We start from the raw sequence: 23,641 nt of genomic DNA, 5'->3' as shown, positions 1-23,641 counted from the left end.
ACACATAGATATAAATTGATAATCAACATAACAAGTATTCTCTATTCATCGGATCCCAACAAACACAACATATAGAATTACAGATAGATGATCTTGATCATGTTCGGCAGCTCACAAGACCCGACAATTAAGCACAATGAGGAGAAGACAGCCATCTAGCTACTGCTATGGACCCATAGTCCAGGGGTAGACTACTCACACATCACTCCGGAGGCGACCATGGCGGCGTAGAGTCCTCCGGGAGATGATTCCCCTCTCCGGCAGGGTGCCGGAGGCGATCTCCTAAATCCCCCGAGATGGGATTGGCGGCGGCGGCGTCTCTGGAAGGTTTTCCGTATCGTGGCTCTCGGTACTGGGGGTTTCGCGACGAAGGCTATTTGTAGGCGGAAGGGTAGGTCAGGGGGCGTCGCGAGGGGCCCAGGAGACAGGCTGGCGCGGCCAAGGGTGGGGCCGCGCCGCCTACCCTCCTGGCCACCTCGTGGCCCCACTTTGTTGACTCTTCGGTCTTCTGGAAGCTTCGTGGCAAAATAGGACCCTGGGCGTTGATTTCGTCCAATTCCGAGAATATTTCCTTACTAGGATTTCTGAAACCAAAAACAGCAGAAAACAGCAACTGGCACTTCGGCATCTTGTTAATAGGTTAGTTCCAGAAAATGCATAAATATGACATAAAGTGTGCATAAAACATGTAGATATCATCAATAATGTGGCATGGAACATAAGAAATTATCGATACGTCGAAGACGTATCAATTAGGCATCAAGATTTATAGAGATAGATCAAGACCCCTAATAGGGCTATCACAGAGTACATACCTGGACAAGATTCTAAAGAAGTTTAGAATTGACGAAAGTAAGAAAGGGTTCTTACCTATGTTACCAGGCAAGGTCTTGAGTAAGACTCAAGGACCGGCTACGGCAGAAGAAAGAGAAAGGATGAGTCAGATCCCCTATGCCTCGGCAGTAGGCTCTATTATGTATGCCATGCTATGTACTAGACCGGATATAGCACATGCTGTTAGTTTGACTAGTAGATATCAAAGTGATCCAGGGATGGAACACTGGACAGCGGTCAAGAATATCCTGAAGTACTTAAAAAGAACTAAGGATATGTTTCTTTGTTATGGAGGTGACCAAGAGCTCGTTGTAAACGGTTACACCGATGCAAGTTGGAACACTAATCCTGATGACTCTAAGTCACAGTCTGAGTACGTGTTTATATTGAATGGTGCTGCAGTAAGCTGGGCAAGCTCGAAGCAGTGCACGGTGGCGAAGTCTTCAACAGAATCAGAGTACATAGCGGCTTCAGAGGCTTCATCAGAAGTGGTATGGATGAAGAGGTTCATTGTAGAGCTCGGTGTGGTTCCTAGTGCATTGGACCCACTAGTCATCTACTGTGACAACATGGGTGCCATCGCCAATGCACAAGAACCAAGGTCACACAAGAGGCTGAAGCATATCAAGCTGCGTTATCACTCGATTCGCGAGTACATTGAAGATGGAGAAGTAAAGATTTTCAAAGTACACACTGATCTGAATGTAGCAGATCTGTTGACTAAAGCTCTCCCTAGGGCAAAAGCATGACCCACACCAGAATGCCATGGGTGTTAGGTACCTTACAATGTAATCTAGATTATTGACTCTAGTGCAAGTGGGAGACTGTTGGAGATATGCCCAAGAGGCAATAATAAAAGTGGTTATTATATATCTTTATGTTTATGATAAATGTTTATATATCATGCTATAATTGTATTAACCGAAACATTGATACATGTGTGATATGTGAACAACAAAGAGTCCCTAGTAAGCCTCTTAACTAGCTTGTTGATTAATGGATGATTAGTTTCATAATCATGAACATTGGATGTTATTAATAACAAGGTTATATCATTGTATGAATGATGTAATGGACACACCTAATTAAGCGTAGCATAAGATCACGTCATTAAGTTATTTGCTATAAGCTTTCGATACATAGTTACCTAGTCCTTTCGACCATGAGATCATGTAAATCACTTATACCGGAAAGGTACTTTGATTACATCAAACGCCACTGCGTAAATGGGTGGTTATAAAGGTGGGATTAAGTATCCGGAAAGCATGAGTTGAGGCATATGGATCAACAGTGGGATTTGTCCATCCCGATGACGGATAGATATACTCTGGGTCCTCTCGGTGGAATGTCGTCTAATGTCTTGCAAGCATATGAATAAGTTCATAAGAGACCACATACCACGGTACGAGTAAAGAGTACTTGTCAGGAGACGAGGTTGAACAAGGTATAGAGTGATACCGATGATCAAACCTCGGACAAGTAAAATATCGCGTGACAAAGGGAATTGGTATCGTATGTGAATGGTTCATTCGATCACTAAGTCATCGTTGAATATGTGGGAGCCATTATGGATCTCCAGATCCCGCTATTGGTTATTGGTCGGAGAGAGTTCTCACCCATGTCCACATAGTTCGCGAACCGTAGGGTGACACACTTAAGGTTTGATATTGTAATAGTAGAACTTGAATATGGAATGGAGTTCGAAGTATTGTTCGAAGTCTCGGATGGGATCCCGGACATCACGAGGAGTTCCGGAATGGTCCGGAGAATAAGATTCATATGTAGGAAGTCATTTTATAAGTTTGAAAATGATCCGGTGATTTTATGGAAGGTTCTAGAAGGTTCTAGAAAAGTCCGAAAGAAATCACTAAGGAAGGAGGAGTCCCGGAGGGACTCCACCTCCCATGGCCGGCCAACCCTAGAGGCGTGGAGTCCAAGGTGGACTCCACCAAGGGGGGTGGCCACCCCCCCTCATGGAAGGGTGGGAATCCCACTTGAGGTGGGAGTCCCACCTTGGGTAGGTTTCCCTACACATGGAAGGTTTTGGGTTGGGGTCTTATTCGAAGACTTGTAGTCCAACACTTGGGGGTTCCACCTATATAATGAGGAGCAAGGGGAGGGGGCCGGCCACACCAAAGCCATTGTGGCCGCACCCCCTCATAGTGGCCGGCCACCTCCCCCTCTCCCAAACCCTAGCCGCCCCCATCTCCTCCACCTCTCTCGCAACGCTTAGCGAAGCTCCGCCGGAGATCTCCATCGCCACCGCCACCACGCCGTCGTGCTGCCGGATTCAAGGAGGAGTTACTACTTCCGCTGCCCGCTGGAACGGGGAGAAGGACATCGTCTTCATCAACACCGAACGTGTGACCGAGTACGGAGGTGCTGCCCGATTGTGGCACCGTCAAGATCTTCTACGCGCTTTTGCAAGCAGCAAGTGATCGTCTACCGCAGCAACAAGAGCCTACTCTTGTAGGCTTTGGAAATCTTCAAGGGTGAGTCTCGATCATCCCCTCGTTGCTCCCGTCTTCTAGATTGCATCTTGGCTTGGATTGCGTTCTCGCGGTAGGAATTTTTTTGTTTTCTATGCAACGAATCCCTACAAAATTATACCTTGAATACAACAAGATATTAGCTGCCATCATGTAAATTGTGGAGCAAATAGATAAGCAAAGCCCAACAAGGCATCGTACCGCCTTAGAAGCTAGTGCGAGGATATCATACAACTCCTCTGCCTTATACCACTTGATTTGCAACACGGCGCATACACCTCGTTGTGTTCTTCTAGCAACACGCCTTGATGGCAGCATCGCCCTCTCTAACATCATCATCAAGCCATCTGAGCCAGGCCCCCACATGGTGAATTGCGGCATCTCTCCTCGGCTCGGTATACTCACATGTCTCTTCGGTGAATCAGTGAAAATCCACAACATCGGCTTTAAATCTAAGAAATGGTTTTTGAAATATAGAATGATACCTGAGAGGTATCACTTTATTTCAGAAATTATTGTAGACAAAAGTCGGCGCTGCACAAAATTCAGAGGAACTTGATCTTTAAATCTAAGAGATGTCTCACAGATGCCTTTTATTTGCCACCAAGAGCAATCACATGTAAGCAGATATCTCACAAGACTATGTTCAGCATACACAAAAATCACAGCCACACGCTAAGAAAATTAATGCAAGGAATGGATTGAATGAAACACATAGGCTCACCTCAGAATGACCCATCTCTACAGAGGCAGCATTACCAAACATGGTCAGGTGATGTTTTGACTTGTCAAACCCAAAGGTGGAGCAACCATGGCTCAGCAGCGAACGTTGATGGGAGAGATGGACCACGCCACCGTGACATCTGTCACTGATAATCCGGCGATGGCTGGCATATCCCACCACTGGACCACTGTAATGTTGCTGATGGTGTAGTCAGGCTGAGTTGTTTTGGTGTGCATCCTAAACCTGAAAGATTTAGTAGCAGACAAATTAGTTAAACTGGGGTAAGCATTGCAAAAAACAGAAGCGACCAAACTCTGGAGCTCACAAAAATTTAGTAGCACAGGCTCGCTATGCAAAGAATAAAAGGCGTCTAAAACATCTACCTTGCTCAGATAAATGCAGCAATAGCAATGATACAAATATGCAAAGGCTGCATAATTTGATTACAGTAGCACCACAAGCTACCCTCAGGTGGATGTAATATTATCAATTGTGATTAGCTAAACAGAAACACCAGATGCCAGCACGTTTAATGTCAAAATGGTTGGATTAGTACAATAGAACCTGCGCACACAACACTAACTTTTGATCCGAAACACTAAACTCCGGTCTTGCAATTATATACATATCGTAAGAAACATTTAATGGTTGTTGTACAAAATTATATAGGTTAACAATTTATGTAACATCATTATAGTACTTAAGCATTTGTATATTCAACTACAGAGCATAGATTCCAGAATAAATAAATCAAAGCTAATTTAACTTTTAGACAATTGCTAACTCGAGCCAAATCCTAACCAAAAGCAAAAGCAAGTAATAATTCATCTAACATAAATGAGAAATAAAGAGAGCATTTCTACCTGGGGCTTGGACCATCGATCCAGAAGTGGCATCGTTGTCCATAGCCGTGTTGCCTCATTGAAACATCTAGGGTCAAAGGGAATAAGCAGTATGCTTTCTTGATGTTTTCTTGAATACTAAACGTGCCTTTCAAGGCTGAAAACATAACATCTTGCAACCATACCATGTCCTTCCTAAAACCATCAACTTTTCAATCACATGAAATGCCCTACATGAAGAGGGAACAAAGCCGGCCTCTGTAATCGGCTGCTACCACCGTGGACCTCCTCTTACTCTGTGAGCCACCAATCACTGGAGAGAGAGAGAGGGAGAGAGAGATGGACCTGCACGTCAAGGTCGAGCGTGGTGGCGGTGGAGGCCGAACCCCTCCGTCGGTCCACATCTCTCTCGCTTGCTCCCCCACATCAAGCTCTGCCTCCTCTAACCATGGCACACTGCTGCCCTTCCCCTCCTCCCGGCGGCCATCCATGTGCTCCTCCCAGCGAACGAAGGCCTCCCGGTGACCGGAGGCCAGGATCCTTGACGGCGCCTCGGGGCCGCGGCTGGTTCTTCTCCAGTACCGGAGGAGCAGGGAGAGGCAACGGGGAGAGGAGAGCACGAGCGAGGCAGGGAAGAGGCGGGGTGGCGGCGGCGCCGGCCTAGAGGAGGAGGCGGGGTGGCAGCAGCGTAGAGGAGGCGGCGTAGAGGAGGCGGCGGGGATGGGAGCGCGAGGGAGAGGAGGACGCGTGGCGCCACGATTCTTCCGCCCAGCCGGTCCTCCCACCGCGCGGCGGTGCGCTCTGACGTGGACGAGGACAGCATGGAGGTCATCGCGGGAGGAGGAACCGACGCCGCGGCGATGAAGACGCCCACCGGCGGTGTGGTGCCGCGAGAGCAGTGCTCAGCCGCGAGGTCAAGCCCCGAGCGCGGCGGCTGCGATGGGAAGGGGATTGGGGGAGGACTATCCTAGGGTCCGGTTGGGACGCTAAATAGTGCCGGAGTGCTCCATGGGGAACGGCTAAGATGCGCCAGATGAAAAGATCCGACGGCTCACAAGCGCTACTCGATGTGAGGCCCCCTATGGGGGGCATCAATTATACCTTTAGATAGAGCGTCATCATAATCCATTGAAATGACACCATATGAGTTATGGCATGGGTATAAACCCTAATAGTCCTTCCTTAAATTTTGGTATGCGTAGCATAAGTAAATAAGTTTACAAGCAAAATCGGATGAATGTCTTTGTTGGTTATCCCAGAGAATTGATTGGGAATTCTTTCCACTATGGAGTCAAAGACAAAAGTGTTTGTCGATGTGTCTTACTTATTGAAAATGCACTTGCTTTTCATTGTCACATGATCATCATGTTGAAGATGCAGTCTTTGCATTGTTCGGGCTATGTCACCGGAGGTGTACGACAACTCCTCCATTGTTGATCCTCAGATTCAACAATGCAGACGCCCCTAGCTTGAGCTCGGTGAAGGTTATTCGATATCTACAGCTCAACTTTACACCTCGTCTCGTGTGCATATTCCAGAAAGACCGTTGGGAAAGCCACCTGCGGGGCATCAACTGGATCGCACCTCTATCGAGGCCCTTGGAGATTACAGATGCGGCAATTTCGAGTCTAGGTTGTGGACGGATGAAAGAACGCCCGTATGGTTCCATTTGTGATCTTCAGCATCTTTTTCTTGAGTTTAGATCATCTTCTGGTCATGTGCAGCTAGGCACCTATCTTTGTTTCTCTACTTTCGAGAGCTATGTAATGAAGTACTATGTCAATATATCATGCTTTGTTAAAAAAAAAAAAATGGCAGGAGAGTTCCATCTGTCACATGCAACTTAGCATGAGTCGTCCAGCACCAGAATGATTCTGGAAGCTCGCTTCCCATGATAATTCAAATAACAAAACGGTCACCATGCTTAACTGTTCTCATCTAAAGACCTACTACACATACCGCAAAAAGTCTAGGGAGCCGAAAGAAGCAATAGAAAAGTCAGTCAGAGCACGGAACAGCTCTGGCAGGTGTGCTTTTAGGATGGAAAGAGATTTCCCCCTAACTTGCTTGGACAGCTTATTATGGACTTCAACCTCATCATCCAGCTTGCTTTTCAGGCTCTCTACAGCGAATCTCTTCTTCGAAATTGTATCCTTTTGGCTCGTCCCCTCACCGCTCTCTGGATCATCAAAAGTTCTGCGTTGTCCATGCTTGTGATACCAGTCCTCGAATGCCTGAGCTTTCCGCACATATTCTTTGTGAAGTTGGTTACAGTACTCCTTCTGTTTCAACTCCTCGTATTGGACACTTAATATGGTGTCCAGGACTGCCCGAAAGCTAATGATGGCATGTCTGGCAAGATCAACGGGTAGCTTGGCTAGATGCTCATTCCATGATTGGAGTGTAAAAAACTCTTGGTTGAAGCACACCCTTTGTCTCGGGCTGCCTACGTGTTTATATAGGAGCTAAACTTGCTCAACAATTACATGAAGATTACATGTTGATATGGCCGGATATTCCTTGATCTCTAAGACGAACTATACAGAGTATGTGATCAGGAATATCTCTTGCCAAAACTACCTATACACAAAACGTTACAAGGTACAGGTTGTTTAACATTCCCCCTCAATCATAACTTATCTAAGTTAAGATTGTATTTGAAAGCTTCTAATTGCCGTATAGGAAGGGCCTTCGTAAATCCATCTGCCACTTGATCACCTGACGGAATAAACCGAATGTCCAATAGTTTCCTTGCGACTCGTTCTCGAACAAAATGAAAGTCCACTTCAATGTGTTTAGTCCTCGCATGAAAAATAGGATTAGATGATAAGTAAGTGGCTCCAATGTTATCACACCATAGGCGTGCTGCAGGTGGATGAGGGATGCCCAATTCATTCAACAATGTTTGAACCCACATAACTTCAGCTGTGGCATTAGCCAAGGATTTATATTCAGCTTCTGTGCTCGACCTTGAAACTGTGGCTTGTTTACGTGCACTCCAAGATATCAGATTAGCACCAAAAAAGACTGCAAAGCCACCTGTGGATCGACGATCATCTGGACAACCTGCCCAGTCAGCATCAGAAAATGCACTCACAAGTGTGGAGGGTGATTTGCGGATATGTAGACCAAGTCCCAATGTTCCTTTAAGATATCTCAGTATTCTTTTAACCGCTGTCCAATGAAGTTCAGTAGGGGCATGTAAGAATTGACAGACCTTATTAACAGAAAATGCAATATCAGGACGTGTAAGAGTAAGATACTGAAGTGCCCCCACAATGCTCCTATAGCGAGTAGCCTCATCCGAGCCAAGTAATTCCCCCTCCTTGGAAAGCTTCTCAGAAGGTGACAAGGGAGTAGGCGAGGCTTTGCATGTATGCATACCAACTCGCTGAAGAATGTCAGTAGTGTATTTGCCTTGAGACAAGTGAATACCATTAGCAAATTTATTGACCTCAATACCAAGGAAGAAATGAAGGTCACCCAAATCTTTGAGAGCAAAATCAGATTGCAATGCACGTAAAAGACCATTGGTAGCAGATGGTGAAGAACTAGCAACAATGATGTCATCGACATAAACCAACACAAAAATCACCACCTTCGGACGCCGAAAGAAAAATAGGGACGTGTCAGCTTTAGATGGAGAAAAACCAAGTGCATGCAATTTATCACTCAACCTGGAGAACCATGCTCGTGGTGCCTGTTTTAAACCATAAAGAGCCTTATCAAGTTTGCATATATACCCAGGTTTAGTAGGGTCCTCATACCCAGGGGGTTGTCTCATGAAAACATTCTCCTCCAGAACACCATGAAGGAACGCGTTCTGTACATCAAGTTGGCGCAAGCTCCAACCCTGAGAAACTGCAATAGACAACACAAGGCGAATAGTAGCAGCTTTTACCACAGGACTAAAGGTGTCCTCATAGTCGAGGCCATATCGTTGCTTGAATCCTTTAGCAACAAGACGAGCTTTGTATCGATCAATAGTACCATCTGCACGTCTCTTAATTTTATAAATCCATTTGCAATCAATAACGTTAGAGCCATGATGAGCAGGAACAAGATGCCATGTCTGATTTTTAGCAAGTGCATTGATCTCATGATCCATAGCAAGTTTCCAATTACGATCACGGAGTGCATCAGAAAGATTATTAGGTTCACCAGTCGTGCTTAAGCAGCCATACCTGATCATGTCAGGGCCAAGATCAATCGGCTTGACGATGCCCCGAGAGAGACGTGTTACTGGGCGAGAAACAGGTTGCGGTGCAACGGCCGGAGCAGCAGATCCGGATGACGGAGATGTATCCGCAGAGGATCCAGAGGCAGCGACATCAGCTGCAGAGGATCCAGACGCAGACGCGTCCGAGGCGACGCTGTCGCGCGTCCCGCTGGTGGCCGACAAGGGGCCAGATGGCGACCCATGAGAGGAGCTGGGGCCGGGCGACGGGATGCGGGTGGGCCGGCCTGCCTCCTGTGTGGTAGTGCGCGTCCCAGGTGGCGCGCGAGGAGAGGCCGGGTCGTCCGAGCGGGAGCCAGGCGCAGCAGGCCCTGGCGTGGAGGCAGCCGAGGTGGATTCGGCGCGTGATCCGAGAGATCGGGCGGGAGAATCTGCCTGGGGATCGGCGCCCAGGCCACTGATTGGCTGATCTGATCCCTGCATAAAATCATGGCTGTTTGCACTCGAAAATTCATCAGTATTATCAGAAAATAAAGCAGATTCAGCCTGAATATTAACCATAGAGTCATGTGCAACACTACTATCCCCGTGAGCAAGAGGAACAAGGTGTGGTGCAAGAAGAAGAATTTCTTTGCGGAGTTGGGCGCCGGCATTGGGATGAAGCTGGGCAAACGGAAACATTGTTTCATCAAAGGTAACATCGCGGGAAATATAGATACGCCCAGTGGAAATATCAAGGCATTTATACCCTTTGTGAATAGGACTATAGCCAAGAAAAGCACATTGCTTGGAACGCAATTGCAACTTGCGTTGGTTGTATGGCCGAAGGTTTGGCCAACACGCACATCCAAAAACACGGAGAAAATTGTAGTCCGGTTTAGTATGAAAAAGTCGTTCAAGAGGAGTTTCATTGTTGATGACTCTACTTGGAAGACGATTGATTAAGTATGCAGCCGTAGAAAAGGCTTCGTCCCAAAATTTTAATGGCATGCTGGCATGAGCAAGGAGTGAGAGGCCAACATCGACAATGTGTCGATGCTTTCTTTCGGCCGGGCCATTTTGTTGATGTGCATGTGGGCAAGAAACAAGGTGAATGATGCCAATGCGTTGGAAAAACGAATGCAATTTTTGATATTCACCTCCCCAATCAGTTTGCATGGCAAGAATTTTGCGAGAAAATTGGCGCTCAACAAGTTGTTGAAAATCATGGAATTTCTGAAACACTTCAGACTTATGCTTAAGAAGATAAACCCACACAAATTTGCTATAATCATCAATAAAACTCACATAATATTTCTTTCGTCCAACAGACTCCGGGGCAGCGCCCCACACATCCGAAAACACTAATTGCAAAGGAAATTGAGACCGACTCGATGACTTAGGATAGGGCAATTGATGACTCTTTGCCCTTTGACACGAATCACAAACAGACTCTTTATTGGACTCACGGGAAAACTCAAGTTTATTTTTATTTAAAACTTGTTGGACGATGACTCCGGAGGGATGCCCCAGGCGATCATGCCACCTTGTCGAAGATGGCTTGATGGCACCAAAAGCTTGCTTCCGAATTGACGACCCACGAGGAATGGGGTAGAGGCCGCGATGGCATCTACCTTGCAGCAGAACTCTCTTCGTGGCCCGATCCTTAATAATGAAAAAATGAGGATGATATTCAACAAAGGCATCATTATCGGAAGCAAGTTTAGAAACAACAATTAGACTTTTGGTGGCTTGTGGAACATGAAGGACATTTTTTAGATGAAGCTCACGGGTAGAAGTGTGAATTGATGCACTACCAATATGGTCAATATTCATACCTGAACCGCTTGCGGTGTGCACTTGATCATGGCCATGGTACTTGTCCCGAGTGGTGAGCTTCTCCAGTTCTCCTGTGATGTGGTCCGTTGCGCCGGTGTCGGTGTACCAATTGGTATCAACACCATACGAGTTAGTCACCATGCTGGCGCTTTTCTCGTTTTCATAGCCGGAGAAGGTGGTGTAGAAGCGCTTCCAGCAGTTCAGCGCCTCGTGCCCTGGCTTCTTGCAGAGTTGGCACGGGACTTGCGGCCTGTTGCCGCGGTAGTCGCCTCCATGACGACCTTGGTAGCCACCGCGGTTGTTGAAGCCGTTGTTGCGGCCGCCGCGGTTGAAGTAGCCTGGGCGACCGCGGTCACCACCACCGCCACGGCCTCCACGACCATGGCCACCACCGCCACGGCCTCCACGTGACGCGGCGTTTGCAGAAGGTTGGAGGCCGGTTGCGTCCTCGTCCTGAAGAAGGCGGAGACGCGTCTCGTACGTCAGCAGCTGGGAGTAGAGATCTCCCAGCGTCACCGGCTCCACACGTGCGGCCATAGCCGACACCAGCGAGTTGTACTCCATGTCGAGCCCTGCAAGGATGTAAGACACCATCTCATCTTCATCTAGTACCTTTCCCGCAGCAGCCATCTCGTCGCCGAGTTGCACCATCTTGGAGTAATAGTCGGCGGCCGTGCGATTGCCCTTCTTGGTGTTGGAGAGGGCGAAGCGCAGCTGAAGGACTCGCGACCTTGACTGGGCCGCGAACATCGCCTCGATGGCCGCCCACATCGGGGCGGCGCTGATGTGAGAGGCGACCTGCCCCAGCACCTCTGGGGACAGGGAGTTGGAGAGGAAGCCGAGGACGGCCTGATCGCGCGCCATCCAGGTGGTGTAGTCCGGGTTGGGGACGCTCTGCTCCTTGCCGTCCGCGTCGGCGACGGTCATCTTCTTCGCCGGCTCTTTTTCAGAGCCATCAAGGAAACCCATCAGTTGGGCGCCTCGAATTGGAGGCAGCACTTGTGCCTTCCACAACAGGAAATTGTTCCTGGTTAGTTTCTCCGCGACTCCATGGCCAAGTGCGGGAGAGAAGGGAGAGAGGGAGCTTGAAGAGGCAGCCATTGGAGATGATAAGGAGGAGTCGCTCTGATACCATGTAAAAAACTCTTGGTTGAAGCACACCCTTTGTCTCGGGCTGCCTACGTGTTTATATAGGAGCTAAACTTGCTCAACAATTACATGAAGATTACATGTTGATATGGCCGGATATTCCTTGATCTCTAAGACGAACTATACAGAGTATGTGATCAGGAATATCTCTTGCCAAAACTACCTATACACAAAACGTTACAAGGTACAGGTTGTTTAACATGGAGAAGAGCTTTAACAGGAGGTTGCTTCATCCATGGTGGCGATGCTACTTTCTTCTCTAAGCTGCTCTCTATAGGTATAAGGTTCAATTTTAACCAGCTGTAGAGAGCATTTATGTACTCTTTCTGATAGCTCATGAGATCACTAAAATTTAAGTTCCACTTCTCTACAATATCACGCAGCTGGAGCGTGTGGCTGTGGTGATGTGCACTTGTTTCGATATTGAAATCAGAAATGTCAGCTGACTTGAGATCTAACACAGTTCTCAGCTGGTTTGCATGATGCATGTGCATGTCTTCCCACATTTTTGCCATCCTGAAAAGACGAGTACCAAATAAAGATTTTAGAGTTTTGTATTGTGTGTAACCAGATCTCGTTATTCAGCTTATTACAAGAAAATAAACCGAATAAAAGCAAGTCTGTGATGACAAATATTATAACCATACTAAACAGGAAAGTACTGCTGATGTCCCTGCTATAGATAAACTATACTCACTGACTGTAGTACTAGGGAAAGGTTATAGAAGAGAACAGCCTTTAGGTGCACTTTTCAACATGCATGAAGCAGTATTAGCAGAATTGATAAGGTGGGCAAGTTGGTAGAGCAAATCCATTATGGTTCTAAATGCATATCTGGAAAGACAGTAGCATCCTGATGAGCAACAAAGAAGCAACGTTCATCTAATTTTACCTGTCAGCAAGATCCAAAAGTTTTTCATGAAGTTGATTATCACGGAGATGCTGGATCTCTGACACAGTTGAATACATTGGTTGCATATCAGCTATGTATCTTGTATGCAAATGGGTTACAGCAGCTTTAGTTTTCTCCCGAACATCAATATCAGCATTGTTTTTCTTTTTTCTATTTAACAAAGCAACCTTCCGCTGATACTCAAGCTTCATAATCTCACCAGCCTGTGCAATTGAGACATATAAGGTGTATCAGAGGGTGGCAGGTAAGAAATGGGACCAAAATTCAACATGAACAATGTGAATTGATTCAGTACTTGATTGATCTTTAGCTGATTTGCAGTTCAAGCCTGTTTTCATTCAGAAAGATTTCTCGCACCAATGGGCAGGTTATTGCCAAATTTGATGTGTTGTTATTGCCACATTTGTTGTGTTTTTTTTTTTTGCGAATAACATTCGTTGTGTTCCCATTTCTGAAAAAGTGAAAAACTAGGATTTTCAACAACCTGACCTGGTCCATGTCATTATCAGAACAATTGCTACGGAAGCTAAACTAACGACATTATGGTTCAAACAGTATAGGCTTCATTTGCCAAAAAAAATAAAATAGGCTTCTGCTAACAAATAATCACATTACAGCAAGTGTAAATTGCACGTAACACAAGATAGACATGTAAAAATAATTTCGATGCCCCATTGGTGTATAATAAGTTACTGCTAACATGATTGGTGCTCCTAAAAACTATGTTTGTACTTGGTAACTTAGCAAATGAAGACTATAAAAAATCAGCACACTGCCAAGACACGAACATCTCTGGTATGTCCGTTTCCTACTCTGGTACAGACTAAAGAGCACAAAATTCAGAATGTCTCTTCAAAAAAAAACTACCATCTAGTATGTTGGTTGATGTGGAATAATGTGTGTTATTTGATGTAGAAGGTGGCAGTTATTTTGTCTCTTCAGGAAGATAAAGAGAATCATCTCAGCTTCCAAAGGTGTTTTCTTTCAGTACGAATTCAGAATCATCATAAACTAATTAGAATCTCAGAATTAATAAGTTCAAACCAGTAATAAGCAAAAGACAGTCATGGACTACAGGAATGAAATGCACCTTCACTTCATCATATAGCTTTTTCTCCCAGGCTAAAATTTTATCTACGACAGTTGCCAGAGTCTCCGATGGATCATTTTCAAAATCATCCTTCCTGTCATCACCATTTTGCAAGCCACTGAACGATCTCTTCCATGTTATTATTTGCATAACTCTAGCAGAATGATCAATATGCCCTGTTAAATATAATAACCACAATTAGAAATAAGTTCAAGAAATAGCTATTAAAATCGTTTTAATAATTGCAGACAAGATATTGCAGAAAACTTTGTCACATTAGAATGACATCCAATGGACAAAGTAACTTAACAGCTCATGACATACCAAGAATGGACAGGGCTAACAGTGTTATTGTTAACCAAACAAAATTATGTGCATTCCACTGAAATAATTTAAGCACTCCTATTCAGTAGCACACTTCAAAGAAATTAATCAGCATATACAGGAATGTGTGCATGAAACTAAACATGAGAACAGATATAGTTTGAAATTCGCATACATTGCCACCTAGTTTAGTCTATTGATCTATTCTAGCAACAGAGAACATCAAAATTCTTTTTTCCTTATTGTCTCTTCGCTTAGGTCAAATTTGCATTAAAAACACTGAGACTCACATGGTCAGTGCTTGAATAAAACCACCTCTCTAACCGACCGATTAACTCCTATTGATCTTGATTCTGATCCTAGCAATTCCTCATCATCCGCCTTAAAATTATTTTACTTGGGTCCCCATGTCCCCTCCACATCCTCTCACTTTTCACTATTCACCACCACTGTACGAGGCTGCAGGGTATAGCAGAAGAACCAAGCTAACCCTCTCAAGTGAGTCCAGTGCACAGTCAAATGGGACTCAATTTAGATGTTAGGACCAAGCTAACTTAGGACAGCATGTCTGGTCGTCGTGGTCAAGCATGACAGCAAGGTCAAGGGCTCGATGCAGGATGGGGCAATGCTCTGTTCAGCACAAAAGAAAAGGCAAGCCTAATGGCGGGAATCGTTGTTGGAGGTTTTTTTTTTAGCTTAGCAACAAACGAGCATCCAACCAGTGGCTCCACAATCTCTAGCCCTCATCACAATTTTCATGTTCGCGTACATATAGTTTTGGCGCACAGAACAATTAGATTAGGATCTCTAATATAGTTGCTTATGTTAGATGTAAAGGAAGAAACAAGAAAGCGTCAGCTGTGTGCTCCTAATGTAACAGAACTATAGAAGGAGATGCTGGCAGGATATTAGCATTAACAGGAGCTAACTTTTGTGTTGAGTGAGCGCACAAAAAATTTCTGTCTGCCTATGTGAACCTAATAGAGGGCACCTATGCAGATTACTAAGAACATATGCATCGCTAACACAATAACATGTACCTTTGAAAGTTCAAACCACTAGTCCTCAATGCTGAATGTTTGCATGCTGAATTGCTAAAGTATTGCATCAGCATGTTACCGGCTGGGAGAATGGGATAGTGGGTGTGGATATGGACAGCTCAATCTAGTTCTGTAGCAACAACAAGATGAAAAAATGTTTATGACAAGATCACAACAACAAGCACAAATTAAGCCTAAGAAGACATCCAAAATTGCAGCTAGGAAGGAGAATATGGAGCTAGTACTGACTTTGACCCTTGGCGTTGTCGGCGAAATTGGAGTGGTAGTGCATCCTGTTGGCCTCGAGCAGAGTGGAGACCTCCTTGGCGCTCTCGGACGCCCTGAGGAATCTGTCGTCGACCTCTTTGAGCACCCGGAGGAGGAGATCGACGCGCGGAGCGGACTCGGTGTGCTGGTGGTGCACCTCCTTATTTTTCGCCTTGCCCTTGCCCGTGTTCTTCTTGGGGTGCTTGGGCGGGAGGGATGGGGGCGGCGTGCGCGGCTCCTCCTCGTCGTCGTATGAGGAGGATGGTATGGGTGCTGGTGGAGGGGGAGGAGGAGGGGAGGCGGGGACGTAGTTGCCGTCCTCGGGGTCTGGGACGATCTCGTCGTCCTCGGTGGCCTTGGGGTCGAGCGGGGGAGGGGGTGGTGACGCGGGCTGCGCATGGTGGCGGTTGTCGAGTTGGGAGTCGTCGTCGTCGGTGGCGTCTTGGTCTTCTAACTCGTCCTCCTCGCGGATGGAGTCGCTGTGGATCTTCCCCGTCGACGGCGAGAACTCCGGCAGCATCGTGTCGATTGGCGGCAGCGGCGGCATTTCCTCGTCTATCGGCGCCGGCGCAGGGGCCGCGGCCGGCGGTGGGGGCACGCCCTCCCCGTGCGCGAACTCGGAGAGCGCGGCGCCGGTGTCGCGCAGGGAGAAGGCGTAGGCTGAGTGCGCGGCGGCGAAGGCGTTGCGGCACGCGACGGCGGCCTTCATGAACTGGCGGCGCTCCTTGCATCGCGCCACCGCCTCCTCGTACTCGATCCGCGACTGCGCGCACCCCATCTCCGACTCCGCTGCGGACCTCCCTCTGGACGGCTCCTCTCTTCACCGCATTGCCCACCAGGCGAGCAGAGCGAAGTGTAGTTTTTTGTTTTGTTTTTGAAACTGGATCTAGGAATAGTTTGTTGGTTTGGTTCCCCTGCGGTTGGTGGCTTGGGGCGTGTTTGGTTTACAGTCAACACTCCGTACCAAAAAGTTGGTAAGAGCATCCCCACTCGTTGGCGCTCCCCACGCCTAAATCCGGACGAAACTACCGTCGGATTGGACGAAATTAAGTCGTGGGGAGTACCATATTTCCAGTCGTCCACCCGGAGTTCGGCGGATAGAGTTTAAATTCAAACAAATCGCCGTCCCGCGCTACAAGTACGGCCAGTTGATCGGCAAAAGGAGCAAAAGGATCAGCCACAGATCGGCAACATCCTCCCGATGCTCGTTGCGCGCCGCCACAGCTGCCGTCGCCCTCGTCTCCTCTTGCGTGAAGAACCCCGGGCACGCAGCGGCGGCGGTCATGAAGAACCCCGGGCTCGCAGCGGCGGCGGTGGAGCCGGAGGTGATCATCTCGTGGATCTCCTCTTCGTTCGGCGCCGCCATCGCACCGAACGTGAGCGGCCCTCGTCGCAGGGCCGGCGAGGTGCCCTCGAACAGGCCGCCGCCGCCGACGTCAAGCTCGGGCGGCGACGGTGTGGACTTGGACGGTTGGACGTAGGCGCCCTCTTGGAACACGGCAGTCGGCGACGGCGAGTACAGCGAAGGCGAGAAGGAAGACGGGGAACTTGTTGTACCTTGCGTCGGCCATTGGCCGGGGAACATGCCGCCGCTGTAGGCCATGCTGATCAGCCTCGCTTGTTCGTCCTGGGCCGCCTCCGCCGACCTCTTGGCGGCGGCTCTTTTCACCCTCTCCGCCCTGGCGCTTGTTTCCACCTCGCGCCGTTTCTCGTCCGCCGCCCACTCGGCGTTCGACATTCCCGGCGGCTTCGTCTTCTTCGCCCGCATCTTCCTCGCCGGCGCCTTCGGCGGCATTGTGGTGGACGAGAAGACGAGGAGGAGAGTGGTGGTGGACGAGAAGACGCCGCCAGGAACTGGAGCTGGAAGACGAGGAGATTGGGGGATTTCGGCGGGAGAGAATGGGGATATGCAAGCAAATTGGAGGGAATGGGGATATGCAAGCAAATTGGAGGGAAAATCGATAGGATTTGGTTTTCCAGTCGCCGACTACGCGGGTCCACACGCCGTTTCGCGCCAAAATCCTTCGTCCGGAGTCCCCGAGCGCGCCCCGGGGGGCCGGGGGTGGCGTGGGATCGCCGGATGGATTAAGGGCCTAATCCGGACGAAAACGAGGAACCGGGGGCGCGACTGGGCCGAATTTCGCCGTCCGGATGGAAAAAACGTCGCTCGGGGGCCTCGTCGGGGGGACGAGTGGAGATGCTCTAAGCCCACGAAATTTGGTGGCTGTTTGGAGTAACGCCAACAATTTGGTTCGTCAAAGTGCGCCCCAGCCGTCCCGTATAATTTTCTTCATAAACCACACCCAATTTTCAGTAGTTTCTGCATCGATAAATCCTTATACTATAGGATATAACCAATTGTGCCCATCGGTAGCATAAGCAGTAGCTAATTGACCTCTATACTTGCCTATCCAAGGATCCATCACACAGAGACTTCAATCCGACAAACATCCATATGAAATACCTTTTCTGATCATACTCCATGTGGTCGATTGCAACTATGCTTCCAGGAGACCTCTTCTCAACCTCAGCTTTCCACGCATATAGCTTGTTAAAAGAATCATCCCAATCACCAAACAACTTAGCCATTTCTAGCCCTTTGCCACAGAATACCTTTGTGTAATGGATCTTGATCTTGTACTTGTCAAGTAGCCTCCTCCTTAACTCCATCGGGTGAACACTAGGATCTTTTTTTTACCCAGTCCATGACTTTGTCACATACCCATGCCTTTGAAGCACTACGTTGCTTCTTTTTCTTCTTTGTGCTAGAACATGTGTGCTCCTCCACGCGAACTTTGATGATAAGGGGTGGCCCGATCTTCTCAGTAAGCAACGGTGGTGAAGATGATCACGGGATGAACACAGTCTGATCTTCTCGATTGGTCCCTGTCGCTAATGCAATAGCTCCCAACCCTGCAAGATATTCGCAACTCCACACACTTGCGCACGTAGCCGCCGACCACGAAGCGGTAAGTTGCAACCGTCTAATTCCCAATGGAACAGCAGATCACACAAGACTTTCAGGGGTTTACACCAAATCAATGCAATATGGTGTAGAGATTCAATAGAGTTGCCAAGCAATCAACTATGAACTAGGGTTTATCTTAAACGTGGTCTAAACCTAATTTGGGGGCGTCCTGGGCACTTATATAGGGGTCCAGGACGACCTCAGGTCGAAAAGATACATAGAAAACCGACCGGTCATACGGCCGGTCGACCGGCCTGGGACCGGGCCAACCGGTTTCAACCGGGTCTGGCACCGGGTGGTGACCGGGCTAAGCGTCCGGACTTACTGGATAGTGCCCGGTTGGCACAAGCTGGGGATCCGGTCGGCGCCAAGCTGGGCCGGTCAAGCGCCCGGTTGGACCGGGCCTGGGACCGGGCGCGCCGGTGTGGTGGCCGGTCTGACCGGGCCTGGCGCTGGCGTGGAGTTCTTCTTCTCCCTCGCGCATGCCTCCCTCTCCTCCCTCGCGCTTTCATGGGATGTCTTCTTGTCCAGCTTCATGGCCAGCTCCATGTCCAGCTTCACGTCTAGCTTCTTGTCCAGCTGCTACTCTTCTCCTTGTGCGATGCTTGCTCCTTCTTCATACCTGATCATACATAAGTAATAGGACTTAGGCAGTATAAAGTTCTCATTGATCAAAGTATCACTTAGGAACAAGTTCGCTTGTTGTTTAAGTAGCTTCGCACGAGCTCGTGTCATTGGTCCAATCCTGATTTCATTGGACTTGAGCTTCACAGCAGCATCGTCTTCATCTTGCAATGATGGAGGTAGTAGTGTAGTAGGGATGTCCTCATCATCTCCCCCCTTCAAAAGGCGTCGACCTCGACGCTCCAAGGTCTTCTCCGTCATATGGTGTCAAATCAACCACATTGAAAGAATTGCTGACACCAAACTCATCAATGGGAAGATCTATAGAGTATGCATTATCATTGATCTTGGCAAGCACTTTGTAAGGACCAGCACCGCGAGGAAGCAACTTGGACTTCCGCAGCTTCGGGAACCTATCCTTGCGAAAGTGTACCCAGACCATATCACCAGGCCTGAACGACATCTCCTTGCGCTTCTTGTTCATCCTTGCATCATTGCTCTTGCCTTTCTTCGCTATCAACTCTTTAGTCTTCACATGAATCTTTCACACAAAATCTGCCCTCTTTGATGCCTCCATATTGACTCTCTCATGTATGGGTAGAGGCAACAAATCAAGCGGAGTAATGGGTTTGAAACCGTACACCACCTCAAAGGGACACAGCTCTGTGGTAGAATGTACCGCCCTGTTATAAGCAAACTCCACATGCGGCAAATAATCTTCCCACTCCTTCAGGTTCTTCTTGATCATGGATCTCAACAGTTGTGACATTGTTCTGTTCACCACTTCAGTTTGACCATCAGTTTGGGGATGACAAGTAGTACTGAAAAGTAGCTTCGTCCCCAGCTTTCTCCAAAGCGTCTTCCAGAAGTAGCTCATAAACTTCACGTCACGATCAGAAACAATAGTCTTCGGGACTCCATGTAAACGTACAATCTCCCTGAAAAACAGGTTAGCAATATGCGACGCATCGTCGCTCTTGTGGAAGGCAATAAAATGTGACATCTTAGAGAATCTATCCACTACCACAAATATAGAATCATGGCCTCTCTTAGTACGCGGCAAACCCAACACAAAATCCATACTAATATCTTTTCAAGGTGTAGTAGGTGCCGGTAAAGGAGTATACAAACCGTGAGGCTTCAGCTTGGACTTGGACTTGTTGCAAGTAATGCACCTCTTCACATATCTGTCCACATCCCGCCTCATCTTTGGACAATAAAAGTGGTCAACTAGCATGAGTAGCGTCTTCTCACGCCCAAAGTGACCCATCAAACCTCCATCATGAGATTCCTGCAATAAGAGCAAACGCACAAACGATTCTGGAACACATAGTTTGTTAGCTCTAAACAAGAATCCATCATGTATGTGATATTTTTTCAGATGCTTTACCAATAGCACACAAGCGATATGGTTCAGCAAAATCATGATCAGTAGCATATAAATCACATAGTATCTCTAATCCAGGAATTTTAACATCAAGTTGAGTTAATAGCATATTCTTCCTAGATAGAGCATCAGCAACAATATTATCTTTTCCCTTCTTATGCTTAATAATGTATGGAAAAGACTCAATGAACTCAACCCACTTAGCAAGACGCCTATGCAATGTAGATTGGGCTTTCAGATATTTTAAAGATTCATGATCAGAATGTATGATAAATTCTTTTGGCCACAAATAATGTTGCCAAACCTCAAGAACTCTAATTAAAGCATACAATTATTTATCATAGATAGGATAGTTAAAATTAGCACCAGAAAGTTTCTCAGAAAAATATGCAATTGGGCGACCCTCTTGCATCAACACACCACCAATTCCAATACCACTAGCATCACATTCAATCTCAAATTGCTTATTGAAATCAGGAAGTGCAAGCAACGGTGCAGAAGTTAACAATCTCTTCAGTTCATAAAAAGCATGATCTTGGGCTGCGCCCCACTCAAATACAACACATTTTTTAGTCAATTCATTTAAAGGTGCAGCAATAGTACTAAAATTGGGCACAAATCTTTTATAAAACCCAGCTAGACCATGAAAACTTCTTGCTTGACTCACATTCATGGGAGTAGGCCAATTTTGAATTGCTTCAATTTTAGACACATCTACTTCTACTCCATGCTTAGAGATAACATAACCCAGAAATATGACTTTATCTTTGCAAAACATGCACTTCTCAAGATTACCATAGAGTTTATTATCACGCAACACTTGCAAAACATGTCGAACATGTTTAGTATGATCAGATTCATTGCGGCTGTAGATTAATATGTCATCAAAGTACACAACCACAAACTTGCCAATAAAATCACGCAAAACATGGTTCATCAGTCTCATGAAAGTGCTAGGTGCATTAGTTAAACCAAAAGGCATTACTAACCACTCATATAAACCAAATTTTGTTTTAAAGGATGTTTTCCATTCATCCCCCTCTTTCATCCTAATTTGATGATAACCACTACGCAAATCAATTTTAGAGAAAATAGCAACACTACTCAATTCATCTAGCATATCCTCTAAACGGGGAATGGGATGACGATATCGAATAGTAATGTTGTTTATCGCTCTACAATCTATACACATGCGCCATGTACCATCTTTCTTAGGAACTAAAATAACAGGAACAACACAAGGACTAAGACTTATGCGGATATAACCTTTGTCGAGTAGCGCTTGTACTTGCTTCTGTATCTCCTTCGTCTCTTCGGGGTTCGTTCTATATGGCGTCCTATTGATCAGCAAAGCTCCGGGGATCAAGTCAATTTGATGCTCAATACCACGCAATGGTGGAAATCCCGCGGGTACCTCCTTCGGAAACGCGTCGCGGAATTCCTGCAAAACACTAGAAACACCAAGAGAAATAGGGGTCATGTCGTTAGAAACCAAAACTTCACCCTTGTACATGAGCATAAGAGGCCGATCCTTACTAAATTCTTGCATGTCCTCTTTGGTGGCTAATAAGACTAAGGAATTCACTCTCTCACTTTTCGTTATATCACTCACGGCATTACAATTCTCTCGCCTATCTATAGGTGCATCCTCCAAGTTTACTTCAACTTTTTTACGAGTTTCATTGACTATTTGCTGTGATGACATAGGCTGCAAGTTGATTTTCTTGCCCTTGAACTCCAAGTGATATGTATTGGCACGGCCATTGTGTTGCACAGAACGGTCATAGAGCCAAGGCCGACCCAATAGTAGGTGACACAACGTCATAGGAACCACATCAAAATCAATGGAATCCTTATACGGTCCAATCTCAAACTCAACACGCACCATGTGGTTTACCTTCATCTCACCATTGTCGCTCAACCACTTAATATAGTATGGATGCGGGTGCGGTAGATACCTCAACTTTAGTTTGGTACACAACTCCTTGCTTGCTAAATTGCGGCAACTCCCGCCATCAATAATGACCTTGCAAGCCTTGTCAGGACCAACTAAAGCCTTTGTTTGGAACAAATTGCAGCACTGAGTAGATGCACTTGGAAACATATTAAGAGCACGCTGAGACACAACAATAGTGCGACCTTCAGACGTATAAGAATCTACACCATCACTGTCATAGTCATCATCTTCTGGAGCATATGGATCAACATCATCTCCAGTCTCATACTCATTGTCCTCATTAATAATCATAACTTTGCGGTTAGGACAATCTCTCTTGAAGTGACCCTTGCCACCACATGTATGACAATTCATATCACGGTTGCGTGCAGTAGACATGCTAGAACCACTCGTACTCGCAGCAGGTTCAGACTTCTTTGTGTTGGATACATTGGAGACCGGCTTGCTAGACGGAGTAGAATAAGGTGCGGAGCGCGAAGATTAGTGAAAATTTGGAACCTGTCCGTCAGGAGCCGAATGAACCATTTGTTGAGCATGAAAGGGAGCAACAACAGCCACCTCCAAAAGTTGAGCCACAAGTTGAGGAACATAATGCTCCAGAGAATGAGGCCCACTAATTACAAAGTTTACAACACAAAAACAGTTCATATGGAAGGTGATCCCACTTCATATGAAAAATCCATGAGAAACCCAGATTCATCAAAGTGGGTGGAGGCCATGGAAGATGAAATGAGATCGATGAGTGCCAACAATGTTTGGGACTTAGAAAATGTAACATCCCAAGTTTCAACAATAATAAATAAAGAAAAGAAAGTCAATTACTCAAAATTTGCAACAAACAAAAAACTTTTTCTATGCATGTAGTGTCACATATAGTTTCATGCATAAGTGTGTTTTTCTTTTGTGCAATTTCCATGATGAGTGTTGATATGTTGATCACTTGCTACTATACCCTAAATCAAGATCAAAAAACCCTAAAATGAGAAAATTAAAAGAATTGGAAAATAATTCCAATTTCCCTCTCATACACATATGAGC

At 46.6% G+C, this 23,641-nt stretch overlaps 1 protein-coding gene and 1 non-coding gene across 2 annotated transcripts; both read right to left on the bottom strand.

Annotated features, from left to right (window-relative positions):
* Positions 1–11,357: 11,357 nt before the first annotated feature.
* On the bottom strand, positions 11,358–11,496 carry LOC127318215 (small nucleolar RNA Z247). Its single transcript, XR_007861770.1, has one exon. It is a non-coding gene; the product is annotated as a small nucleolar RNA Z247 (small nucleolar RNA).
* A 674-nt stretch (positions 11,497–12,170) lies between these two features.
* On the bottom strand, positions 12,171–16,535 carry LOC139833938 (protein ROLLING AND ERECT LEAF 2-like). The gene is made up of 4 exons (XM_071824313.1): positions 15,650–16,535; positions 14,037–14,212; positions 12,926–13,149; positions 12,171–12,549 (listed from the first exon to the last, which is right to left on the bottom strand). Exons 1-4 carry the CDS (start codon positions 16,443–16,445, stop codon positions 12,171–12,173), a joined length of 1,575 nt encoding a protein of 524 aa, XP_071680414.1. The 5' UTR covers positions 16,446–16,535.
* Between the last annotated feature and the right edge of the window lie 7,106 nt (positions 16,536–23,641).

Source organism: Lolium perenne, chromosome 7 (genome assembly GCF_019359855.2).
Source record: "Lolium perenne isolate Kyuss_39 chromosome 7, Kyuss_2.0, whole genome shotgun sequence".
Lineage (NCBI taxonomy): Eukaryota > Viridiplantae > Streptophyta > Magnoliopsida > Poales > Poaceae > Lolium > Lolium perenne.
This window is presented reverse-complemented; position numbering and strand designations above follow the sequence as displayed.

Coding starts and splice junctions, on each gene's coding strand:
- LOC139833938 (XM_071824313.1), bottom strand. CDS start 16,445: ATGGGGTGCGCGCAGTCGCGGATCGAGTACGAGGAGGCGGTGGCGCGA. Junction 14,213..15,649: donor CGACAACGCCAAGGGTCAAA/GTCAGTACTAGC, acceptor TATATTTAACAG/GGCATATTGATCATTCTGCT. Junction 12,550..12,925: donor CTTTTGGATCTTGCTGACAG/GTAAAATTAGAT, acceptor TCGTCTTTTCAG/GATGGCAAAAATGTGGGAAG.